This window comes from Myzus persicae, unplaced genomic scaffold (genome assembly GCF_001856785.1).
Source record: "Myzus persicae strain clone G006 unplaced genomic scaffold, MPER_G0061.0, whole genome shotgun sequence".
Taxonomy (NCBI): Eukaryota; Metazoa; Arthropoda; class Insecta; order Hemiptera; family Aphididae; genus Myzus; species Myzus persicae.
This window is the reverse complement of record NW_019104391.1, coordinates 16,600-29,462: the sequence shown is the minus strand read 5'-3', so window position 1 is coordinate 29,462 and position 12,863 is coordinate 16,600. Positions and strand designations below refer to the sequence as shown.

The window sequence follows — 12,863 nt, the reverse complement described above, 5'->3', positions numbered from 1 at the left end:
TTAAACTAATGGTAGTTTTTTTAACTCTATTACAGTACATTTTCTTTTATAAATATGAATCATGTTAAATTTATATAAAAGTTGTTAACAAAATTATTAGTGTGAAATTATTACTATCTATGATTGTGATAATTATATTTTTGTTGTAGCAACCATAAAACAATTTACAAAACTTCGAATTCAATAAAAAAAAACATATTTTATGTTAGAACACAGTCTTTTAATTTTGGTACATACAAATACGCAACATATGCAGCAATTAAACTTACAATTGTGAAAATGTCCATTCCGTAAACTAATCTAATGTTAAAATTGATAATATAAAATGATTGATTATTGACTAAACTCAGGAAAGCGTATAAACTGACTGTGATGCCAGAAGTCCACAATCTCGACTGAAAAAAAAAAGCTAACTGAATTAAAATTGCTCAGTACCTACCTATTTGTACATTACATATTATAAATTAGGTACCTGCTACCTATCAAAATAATTCAGTAAATATCTTCTTGTCACAGTACAGTTTAATTATAAAAATATTTATAAATAACCTAACCTAACAGTTAAATACTTCTATACATGTAATAGTTAACTTACTGATCTTGGGCATAGTTCAGGCATCAACATCCAAGGAACTGGACCATATCCGATTGAATAAAATATAATATAAATTAAAATTAAACTAGTTAACCATAGTTCATCTTTATCTTTAATTTCTATATGGTATGTGACATTCATTAAAGATAAAGTTATTGCCATTCCAAATCCCGAAATGATTAATAAATTTTTCTTTTCCAAAACACTGACGATGCATAAACATACAATACATGTAATAAGCTAAAAAAGATGAATAAATTCAAAAATTAAATTTTTAAACATAAATTGACCGTACCATATGATACAATATAATAAAATACTAAATAGAAATGGTAATCGAGCAGCAATCGTTAAGGGTGGTTCCCACGGCGCGTAGATAGAGCCACGAGTCAAATAACCAGGAGTGGTCCCTACACGCGCTGTAAATGCATGGTGCGTATGTATATGTATAATTTAACTTGTAAGTGTCAAAATTATACCTAGATATATTTAGATAATAAAAATTACAAGGCTCAAGCTACCCTATCTAATATCCTCTAGCTTTTTCGGACAACCGACGAAAAATTAGGAATACCATTCTTACTAAGGTATATCTAATAGTTGTCATTAGTAACAAAAAATATATTATGATTTAGTTTATTTTTTGATGAACAGATCGCCACTGTCATTTCATATCCACCACACATTTCACTCCAATCGTAATTTTTTCAAACCAAATTTATGTCTAAAAACCTGTTCCATGATGTCATCTTACTTGAAAAAAAAGATGAATGAAATCGGTAAAGGCGTTCTTGTGACAGAGGTTGCATTTGTATATAATATAATATATAATGTCTGGGTAACTTTGTCATTATTTCTAATGGACATATATTTATAACATTGACTTTCTAAATCAGACGATATTGTAATTTGATAGATTGGCTAGTCATTATAACATTTCGTATCGTCTTGTAGTCAATTTTATCTTTAATGGTTTTAATTTTAATACCCACTTCAAGATTAGATTCCTGTTTAGTGTTTTTTAACAAATATTATATAGTTTACCCACAGCAACTAATCACAGTTAAACTATTTTTTTAAAACACGAATTCAAATGAAATGCGTCAAAAGTTATACGATGCATTATCATTTATCTGATTTATTGAAGAATAAACTTGAGGAAAATAAATCATTTTTAAACAAAGAGAAATAAACGTTAAGATTACATCAAGTGAAATTAGCTAAGGAAAAATATGGGAAGAAAAGTGCAAATGATTATAGATACATTTTTGAGTATGATGTTCTCAATGTAAAAGAATGAGGAATTAAATCTATAAGCAATGACTCAGAGAGTGTACAGTGTACACTATTATGTATCAAATGACGAATTAATTTTATTAATTTTTTATTTTTTATTAGATATACAATCTGTTCCTTCAGAAATATGTGATATTAGAAAGTATTCATATGAAAACGCGATGGGAGGAGTCACCCAGTGGTTACACTACCCCTACTTGATATATTTTTTTTTTTTAATGTATAAAGCTACTTTAATAACTCGTTGAGAAAATCTCTACAACATTTCCTTCTGAGCTTCCTGGGAGGGTTCCCAGGAATGTGAAAGTGGCAAGGTTCGAAATGAGGCAAATGACAAATTAATGAAAAAATAAATTATTCCAAAAAACAATCGCGACGATTAAACAACTGCTTTTTATATTTTAGTCAATGTTAAACATGACCAAATATTGAATGAAAGACAATTATCTGCAAAATGCTTGGAAAATCAGGCCAAAAAAATGATTAAAAAATCTAATAAAAAATTTGAAGATCTTGAAGTAGGGGTAAATGTTCGAGTTTCAATTCCCGATGTTGACCAAGCTAAAGGCTCACCCCGAAATTTGTTGACTGTCGTCATTAGTATAGGATACAACATGTATAAATTATGTACGCAAATTTAAAAATAAAGAAATTAATTTAAATTAATAAAAAGTATGTTAAGGTACAGAGAACGGTTTTCACTAACATTTATACACAATAATAGATATTTTTCCTTGCGACAAAAAGTTTTATTCTCCTTGAAAACAACCTGAAGTTTTTTGCCGAAAAAGAAATAACACTCCGTGAAGTCGATTGGGTCAACAATGTTATAGGAACTAAAGGATTTCAAAGATACAAAACAAATAAATATACTTGTCGAATCAGCTTTAAACGTTAAAGTTCCATGGCAGCTTACCATGTGATAATAAGTGATGTCCATACATGATCTCCATACAACTATTGAAATTATTAAAAATTTGATTTCATCAAGTACCCATTGTTTATTCCTAAAAAGTAAATAACATAATATATTATGTACCTATTATCACTACCCGGTTGGCTGTTAGTTTTTCATTGTATAAATTGTTAATGACTACATAGTCTTGGTCGATAATGACAATGACTGGCCAATCATACAACTAATGTATTACTATTAAATTGTTTCTTTAATTGTCTATGATGGATAGGTATTCTCTAAAATGACTAGGCAATAATATCAATGTCTATGAAAACAGATTGTGCCTAATCGATAATATTTTTAAACTGTTATTGTAGCAACTTATGAGGTACCTTATTTTAAATTGTCAATCCTTGGCTGTATAAATTGAACATTTTATACATTTTTAACTAAAAAATAATTTTTCAAAATGTCATAATTTTCCCAAAATTTGAACTTAAAATGCTTCTTAAAATTAGTGCCTGTGCATTTTTAATATTCTCAACTTGTATCATAAAAAATGTATGAAAAACCTCGTAGCAATTTTCAAGTTTTTTGACTAAGCGAAAATTATTTTTATCGACAATAATTTTCCAAAAATCTAATAAAAATAAAAAATATCTTATGTCTATAAATAGTTAAAAAAATAGTCAAATTATTTTGAAATACTAACATATTATGGACATACAATGGTCATATGAGTATTCGGCTAACAAACACTATTTGCGCCCGTGCTCTTCGCCTAACACAGTGTTCCCAACCGGTGGTTCGTGGGCCAGTCATAAGTGGTCAATAAAAAATTCAGTTGCGCAGAGATTTGATATCTAATCTACAGCACAATACTTTGTCTCAAAAGCGAATAATGCATTTCCAACCAACTTCTGGTGCTAGCGCTTCTTCGCGTTAACTTCTCAGCGAGATCACGTGGTCTTAGAGGTTCCAATAGAATCATTTGCGATGCGCAAAAAGTGATTGTTCTCTTTTGAGACAGAGTTTAGTAATTTTAAACTCAGATATTTGGTGGAAAAATGTAAATATTAGAGATCGGTACAACAAGCACGCCGCACAGTGGGAGGAATACGAGTTCTAGCTGGCCAAAAATAGAAAATTTAGGTATTGTAATTAACGATTAATACTGAGAATATTTGTACCCACTGATATGACGATGGTAAATATATCACGTTATGTAATAATTGTTAATTAATGAGCTGATAGGAGTAGGTAATGTACTTAAGATTATTGCATTTAGCGCAATCACTTGTTATTCGTTCATAGCTTTCATTTTAGTTTGTCCGTTGTCGTTATTTCATGAGTATAAATGTAATTGTTTTTTGCTAAATCAAAAATGGATCAACCAACAGACATGAGTAAGTTACATTTGTTCTAAGTACTATTTACTAAGTAATATGTCGTAACAAAAATTCATAGATATCATGAATCTAAAGAAATTCCACTTTATTTAATTTTCATTGTGTAGACATTTTTTTTAGAGGCTCTTAGAGGTTTGAATTTTGTTTTAGTTTAAGCATATATATGTACACTTTGAATTATTTCATTTATAAGTTGCCCCGATTTGCCCCTTATTGAAATAAATTTATTTTTCTAGATGAAAGTAGCATCGTAAAAAATCGCTGTTTATTTGAAGTTTTAAAAAATAATAGTTTTACTTTAACATCAAGTACTTATGAATCACGAAATGCAATGATTGCTTACATAACTCATAGGCTGGGAGAAAAATCGAATTTAGAAGGCAATGAGGAATTTGATAAATGTATTCAAAATAAAGTTGAAGGATTTAGTAGTACGTTAAAGAAGAAATGGTTAGATTCAAATCGGTGTTTGACTAAATTTTTAAAGAAAAATGATAATTGGTTGGATTTAGAATTTAAAATTCCATTATTGAAAAAATGTGAAGAATTGTACGAACCTTCCACAAGTTCTGGTAGGCCACGTAAATCTTTTTTAGAGTCAAGTGATCGTTCTAAGCGCAGGCAAATAAAAAACCTAAGAGAAATAACTTCATCAGATGAATTAATCTGTGCAGCGAAATCGACATTGTATGTTGAAGGGAAACGTGCTGCAGCCGATCTTCTTTCCCAGGCAACAGAGTATTCTCCCCAACGTGCAATAAAGATTAGAAAATTGTATAAAACTGAAGTGAAAAATAAATATACTTCTTACACAGATGATGAGGCTGTAGCATTTATCATCGATACTCACATGACTAAAAATGCGTATCACAAAACTAGATTAGGTGCTAAAAAACACGGAGCTGACATATACCCTTCGTATGATAGAGTTCGATTAGCTAAATATAGATGTTACCCTGAAAGTATAATTATAAGTGAAATAAGTGCGTCAGTTCCACTTCAAAATTTGTTGGACCATACAATTAAACGGTTATGGGAAACATTAGATTTTGATGATACAATTGATTATGCGGAAGAGTATTCCGAGCTCAAATTTATATGTAAGTGGGGGTGCGATGGTAGTTCGGGTCACAGCGAATACCACCAAAGTTTTCATGATATAGAAACTGATGATACCGAGTGCAGACAAAATTCTATAACTGACAGTAGCATTGTTTTATTCTGTTAATTTTTAGAATTAGTATTGCACATTGCGTATAAATTAGAATCGGCTCCTACTACGAAACGAACAACTTCCGAACAAAAGAAGAAAATTGAGGAAAAAAAGAAGGAAATACAATTTCGTCTTTGGAATGAATTAGGTATTAAAGTTGATAAAGTTGTTCAGGGTAGAGGTACGTCTAATACAGGAAATTTAGCTAGACGGTTTTTTAGGAACACAGAAAAAGTTGCTGAAATCACTGGAATCAATTTAAATTTATTAAACCGATTCTCAACTATTTTAACAGTTATTTTTTGTGGTTCTGAAATAAATTATGACGAATTCGAAAACTATGCAAAAGATACTGCAGAACTTTATGTCAAACATTATAATTGGTACAGAATGCCACCAAGTATACACAAAATTTTAATGCATGGCTCATTAATTATAAAAAATGCTCTTGTACCGATTGGGCAGTTGTCGGAAGAGGCTCAAGAGGCAAGTAATAAAAACTACAATCGATTCAGAGAACATCATTCTCGAAAATCATCACGTATTCATACAAATACAGATATTTTTAATTTCTTATTAGTGTCATCTGATCCATTAATTACAAGTTTAAGAACACAACCTAACAAATCACATACTAAATTACCTCCAGAAGCCATTCATTTACTTAACATCGAAAGCTCAGAACTGAATGAAACAGAAACTAGTGATAGTGAAATAAATAGTAGTTATTCTGAATAATTATTAATGTTTTTTATATTTATTAATTTTTTAGTTATCCAATTAAGTACCAGATAAATTTAATTTTTAAATTTCATACATAAATGTTTATTATAAAAAATAAAACGATTTTGTTTGTAATATTATTATTCAAATTCAATGTCAACGTTTAAACAAATAATAAATTATAAGTATTTGACTTAAGTTATAAAATGAACTAATATTATTGTTATTTGGTGATGTTTTGTTTTTCTTGATAGTAATAAATGATAAAGTAATAAATTCTGTTGAAATACAATTTAGTATATATGTAATATTTATTTATCTATCATTTATGTATTGATTTTTGACCTTATTAATTTTGGCCGGCTAGAACTCATATTCCTCCCACTGTGCGCCGAGCCACAAGCCGTGAGAACCCACCTGGGCTATAGGCTATAACTTTGGCATGCGTGTTGCCAATCTGTGACTAAGTACTAGGAGTATCTGTAGATCACAGATACTCAATTATATATAGGTATTTCATTTAGAAATACTTAATATCCTCATGCAACACGGATATACTTACTTGAAGAAGTAGGACTGCAGTCACGGTTGGTATTATTTCACTTATAGATAGTATTCCGTAAAGACATTGAAGCTTATACGTTAGAGAAAATTGACCACTAAATTGTTGAATACTAATTAAACAGACGTTGATCAATAGCGGTCGCCAAAATCGTTTTTTCGTAAAATACAAAAACAAATAGTGGTTGTCCTCGATTTTAAAAATCTGTGAAATTATACATATAAATTTAACAATAATTCAGTAGATATTTAGTCCCTGGAATCATACTTTGTAATAATTATGATGTAACACTTTAGTATGACAATAATCTTGAATCTGTAGATTATAATCAAGATTATAAATACTAGACCACTTTTCACAAAACTTCATCCTATAATAAGGTGGGTCGTTGACAGCTAACAGTGCTAGAAGGTTCACAACAACCATAGCTACAGTTCCCATATTCACATATGAATAATTATAGAATTCTCTTATGACACGTGACAAAATCATACCAATTAACAAGTGTAGATAATGGAAACCAGTTAACAGACCTATATAATATAAAAAAAAATAAATAAAATAATAAAGAGCATTATTAGGGTGGCTTTTAGGCATAGAGTTAAGACATATTTTAATTTTGTATGTAGACCCTCTAACATTGGTTCGGTTAGTTTTTAACATTTATGAGATGTTAAAAATTCATCGGTAAATTAACGAATTTCCATCAATCGATTTTTGAAAAAAATGTTTGTAATTACAATACGAATAACCGTAGACATTTGAAATTTTCACAACATGCTAACATTAACATTTTCCAAATTTGTTAATATTTAAAACATTGTTTGACTTTTTTTGAGGTATTACGACTGAGACCAATCATCAATGACAGTCATTAATGAAATGAAACAAACATTAAATGCTTAAAATGGGGAGGATAATATAAATGCAATAACAACCAAAGACATATATAAGACAATACATTTCAAGCTCAAGCATCTTTACGTCCAAACTTGCCTAGTAGTAGACAAGAGGGATGATATTTTGAAAGACATGGATGTGAAAACGTAAGAAAAAAATATTTTTACATGTTAATCATGAAGAAAATGGGATAAGATAGAAAGAGGGCAATATTTATCTTATATTAATGGATTGCCATTTCTAGATCGACAATTAGTTGGGGATTGCTTTTCCGTTTAACTACCCAAAATACAGCCTATGAATGAAAAATTTATCAAATTAAATGATTGTTTAGTTGGAAATTATTTAGACGATGATTCAATATTTCCATCGGAAATTTGGTCAGAAAAAAAGCAATAGTGAATATCGACCAATTAACTCGTCTTTTCATTCTAAATTTAATTCACAACTTTATTCACCACATCAAAATAAATTCAAATTTAAAAAAAAAAATGCATAAAATAGTATTCAAGTTGTTATTACAATTATTATGAGAATTTCCTATATAAAAAAACCACACTGGAAAGAAAATAAAAATACAATTTTTTTTTAGAAGATAAAATGTGAAAACATGACACTAATGTAAATTCTATGTTTCAATACATAAAAATATATAAGACAATAAGTATAAGCCATGACAAATGGTTTAATATAATATTTTTATTTATGATATATTAATATTATGTTTATGATTATTTATTTTTAATAATTAATTAACTTTTATTTTTTCCCCTCTTGTAAGATTTTTGCACTATATTAACTAAATAATTTTGTGTAAGATAATAACTGGAAAATAACACTTTAGTAACCAATATTATTAGGAAAAAAAATTAGTGAGCTATTCAAAGATACTTATTATGGGCAAAATATTAACTACCTGTATTTGTTAGCGAATTCAATTGCACCGCGTTACGACCCTCGAGAGCAGTATTCTCATTGTAATGGTCTGGTGGAGGATAGTTTTAAATAAGACACTAATGATTTATAAATTGATATTTTATAAGTGATTTGACAGATGTATAACGAGCCTCTTCAAGCCAGTAGACTTTTGAAAGTTTTAATTATACTTATAATAGACGTATTTAATTTGTTCATCGATATTTTGAACTCAGAAAATATACGAGTTGAAATCGTGTAGTTTCTAGATATTTAGAATATTTCAAGATCTGAATATTCTGATACATATACTGTGTTCAAAATGAGATCATTACCTTACGGTGACCAGTTTTCGACAAGCAGCGGTCAGATGCGTTGTTAGACATTTCCCCTACCATGTCGACTCACAAGACCAGTGCTTTAGAACAAAGCCACGCCCATGCGCACAACTTGGCTGCCGGGTGATGATCTTATTTTGAACAAGTATAGAAATATTTTATAGTTTTAATTTTAACACATAACACTTTTGAAGAATTTAAATAAAAACAATTAACATAGTATTCTGTGCACCCAATTATCACAACTCTACCTTATCCTATTCAGTCAACGGTACCTGTACGCTAGAGATCACTACACATACAACATAAATACCACATAGATACATTTGTTTAGATTCTAAAGGAGGTTTTTGTATTTACGACTTTTACGAACGTGTTTTATAAAGTATATGTATTTGATGCAATAAAATATTTACTTCTGAATTTTGGCTCTGCAATTTCAGCAACAAAGTTGGGTACGATAACACACACGACTCCAGCGCCAAAGCCTTGCAAGATACGTCCTGTATATAGTGCCGTCAATACACCCATTGAATACACAATTATGACGGATCCACAGAAAGTAATAACCATGCCTATGGCAAGTACCGATTTAAGACCAACCAATGACGCTACAATTGCCGCAGGTCCAGCGCTGGTAATTGCTCCAAGAAACAGAAGATCTTTCAACATTTTCGATTGGTACTTTTCTATGTCTGTCGAACACCACGTCCACTCCAAACACATACCAATCGTTAATGAACACGAAGCTACTAAATAATACAATTAAAAACTACCTACATTTTACTACTTTGAAAAAATAATAATAGGAATCATAGTTTTTATAAAACTAATAATTTTAGGTATCATAATGTATTATATTATAACATTTATTTATAATAGATAATAATTAAGGTGATGTTCGAGTGTTTTTGCTTCACAAGTGTTTTCACCAATGCCTCAATACATTCACTCTGAATGAGCAATACATATGGAAAAAAGGTTGGTTAGTAATAATTCAAATGTGATTTATTTAATTTTAAAACTACAATAATATAAACTCCAAATAATAATATTTAGGTACTTATTCATTTTAAAAACAATAGATAGATAATCTTTAATTTATTTCCTAAAATTCTCTCAATAGACATAATTTTTTCAACACTAATTGAAATTCTTTACTTATATACCTCTCAATTAAATTAAGCTGGAGCAGAACACTTTCATTGAAATCTTCATGAATCAACAAAATCAAAACAATTATTTTGTAAAATGTGATTAGTGATGACACATATTTTTTGGAATATTTAAAGATTAATCGAGAGTTTTGATGTTAAATTCTTAATAATGTTAATATTATTAAAGACGCAAAATTTAATGTCGAGATGATCATTATCAGTAATAATGCATGATGAATCTACTGGAAGTGTATCATTTTCCACTTAGTACAAACTATTGTAAACAATTTAAATAATTGAAATCGGGTTTTGACAGTCCTGTTGCATACTTAAGGAATAATTAAGAAATCAATTTCAAAGAACCGGAGTGATCTAAGAATTAAAAAAGAAAAGAATGGGTTTATTGGGCTAGACTAAATAAGCACCTATATACGATACATAAATAAAATACTCGTACCCACCTATAACATGTAATAGGCCATTGATACGCTAAAATATCGATGAAAAGTTATTTACATATGAGGGTTTTCAGTCTGAAGATGGTACGGATACAAACAATAAAGTTTACCTAACACTTTTTTGTAAATAACCTTAATAAACTATTATAAAAGATAAAAATATTTGAAGTAGTACCTAACCAAAAATTCAGCTATAATAACACCACTCCCTCATTTGTATCCAACCCTAACCTACATCACGTCTTCTTTTAATTGGATTTCTTCATAATAATTTAATAATGGTATTAGTATTCCGCAGTTAATCAGTTAATTAAAATGACTTAAACATATTATTTTTCTGTATATTAAGTCTACAGGTATGCTCACAAAAATATAATTTGTGGACGGAAGTAGGTCATAAAAATAAATATTTTTTGAAAACATTTTGGGGAATGAACCCTACCCAAATAACCCACCTTATATACGTTTCTGCAATCCTGGGCAAGTTAATTATAATTTTTAACTGAGTTAAGTTAAGTTGATATAAAATATTTTAAAGAGTTTTAAGTTAATAATTATCCCAATTTTTTTTAACTCAGTTAAGAAAAAAGGAATGTGGAACATTACAATTAACTAAGTTATTTATATTTTTTATTTCTACAACATAAATAGCCAGTAATAAGGTTTACAAGAAAAAAAAAGTAAATTTTTAAGGAATATGTATCATTAATAATGATTTCATTATATTTATTATTTAATTACTTATAAATTAAGTGATAAACGTAACTTGGATTTGATTAAAATCAACTTAGCTATAACTTTTTAAGTCGTTTATGCCCAGGCTTGCGTTCCTGTAATCAGTATGTATAAATACTAAAAGAAAACTAATATAATTACAAACTTTATCCTCACCCAACATTGTAAAAATAAATTGCCGTCTTCTGCTCTCTAATAACACGATAAGAGGTTTTCTTGATGAACATCCCGACATAACTGTGTTGTAACAGTATTTTTACAAATGAGTATTATAATCAAAAATGTTTTTATGGACCATTTTTATAAATAATAATTATTTAAACATAAATATAAACAGTCTATCGATATAAGCATTCAAACATCAATTATCGTTAACCAGATACATTTTTTTATTTATTACAATAAATCAAAAAAAACAATAAAAGACGGAAACAATCATAGCTAACAGTAAGAAATCCCTGACGTTAGTGATATTTTGATTAAAATCTTCCCTATTTTCCCTTCAATAAAACATTTGTTTAAATTCTGATTTTTAGATACCTTAAGTCCTTATGATTTTGAAATCATTAAGGATATTTGTAATACTAAGAGGACATCGCAACCACATGGATGTTTCCGTCTTACACGCGTATGACATTGCAATTTGTCGTTCATCACAATTTTTAAGCAAGGGCGCCCGCATAAATTTTCACCGGGGGAAGGTGTGTTTTACACGTATATATAGCCATAACACATTATATTATACTCTGTTCGCCGAGAGACCAGGACCATTTCTCGCATATGACTGACGGAAATAGGGGCGCTCCTTCACATATCCCCTCTCTACAACTAAAACTATTTTGTATACGTAATGAATTCAAATCAACGTTTGTGCCGGCTGTTAAAATAATATCCTACGTATTATACCAATGATAATAATATAATAATATTCTATTATAAAGTATATACAACACATTTTTTTAAAATTAATTATTTATTAAATAACACGAAACGAGCTCAAACATGTGAATTGAAATCACAAATACATGACACTGTGTGCATGGACCGAATTCTGAGCAGTTACCGGTGGCTAGGTGGCGCGTAGCCGTAGCGAGTAAGAGTGGTTGGGATCGTCCAGTTTTCGTCCGCCGCGCAGTCGTGGTCTCTCGCCGAACAGAGTATATTATTTTGTACTGTAATAATTGTCTTTATTTAGTGTATAACTTATTACAAAATTTGTAAAAAAACTGATGATATAATATGATGGATTGTATATTTTCATCAAAATATTTTATGATACATCAAGAGCTCTGAAAAAAACTTTTAACTCATTATTTATATTATATTAAATAAGTAATTTTATAAAATATTAATATTATAAGCAATTGAATAAAAATTGCATGCGCCTAGGCTCCTACCAAATATTTTTATCGTTTCATTTGTTATGTTTGATTTTTGACTTAGCACATAAGTTTTATTAATATTCATTATTGACAAGCCATTCAAGCTGTTCTCGGTCACAGTACTACGATGCCATGTTTTAAGTCTTTTGAGCTAGCTAATTTAAAACAAATATGAAACATAGTTAATAATTGAAATAGTCCAAACAAAACAATATACTATAAATTGTAATACAAGCTTAAAAGACATTTCAAAGCTACATGTAGCAGATGGAAGTGTAGGTG

General features: G+C 29.2%; 1 protein-coding gene across 1 annotated transcript; it reads right to left on the bottom strand.

Annotated features, from left to right (window-relative positions):
* Window positions 1-200: 200 nt before the first annotated feature.
* LOC111041827 (sugar transporter ERD6-like 6) lies at window positions 201-11,495 on the bottom strand. Its single transcript, XM_022326263.1, has 6 exons — window positions 11,356-11,495; window positions 9,266-9,601; window positions 6,964-7,229; window positions 6,697-6,900; window positions 596-835; window positions 201-395 (listed from the first exon to the last, which is right to left on the bottom strand). The coding sequence occupies exons 1-6, from the start codon at window positions 11,432-11,434 to the stop codon at window positions 201-203; spliced, it is 1,320 nt and encodes a 439-aa protein (XP_022181955.1). The 5' UTR covers window positions 11,435-11,495.
* Window positions 11,496-12,863: the final 1,368 nt, after the last annotated feature.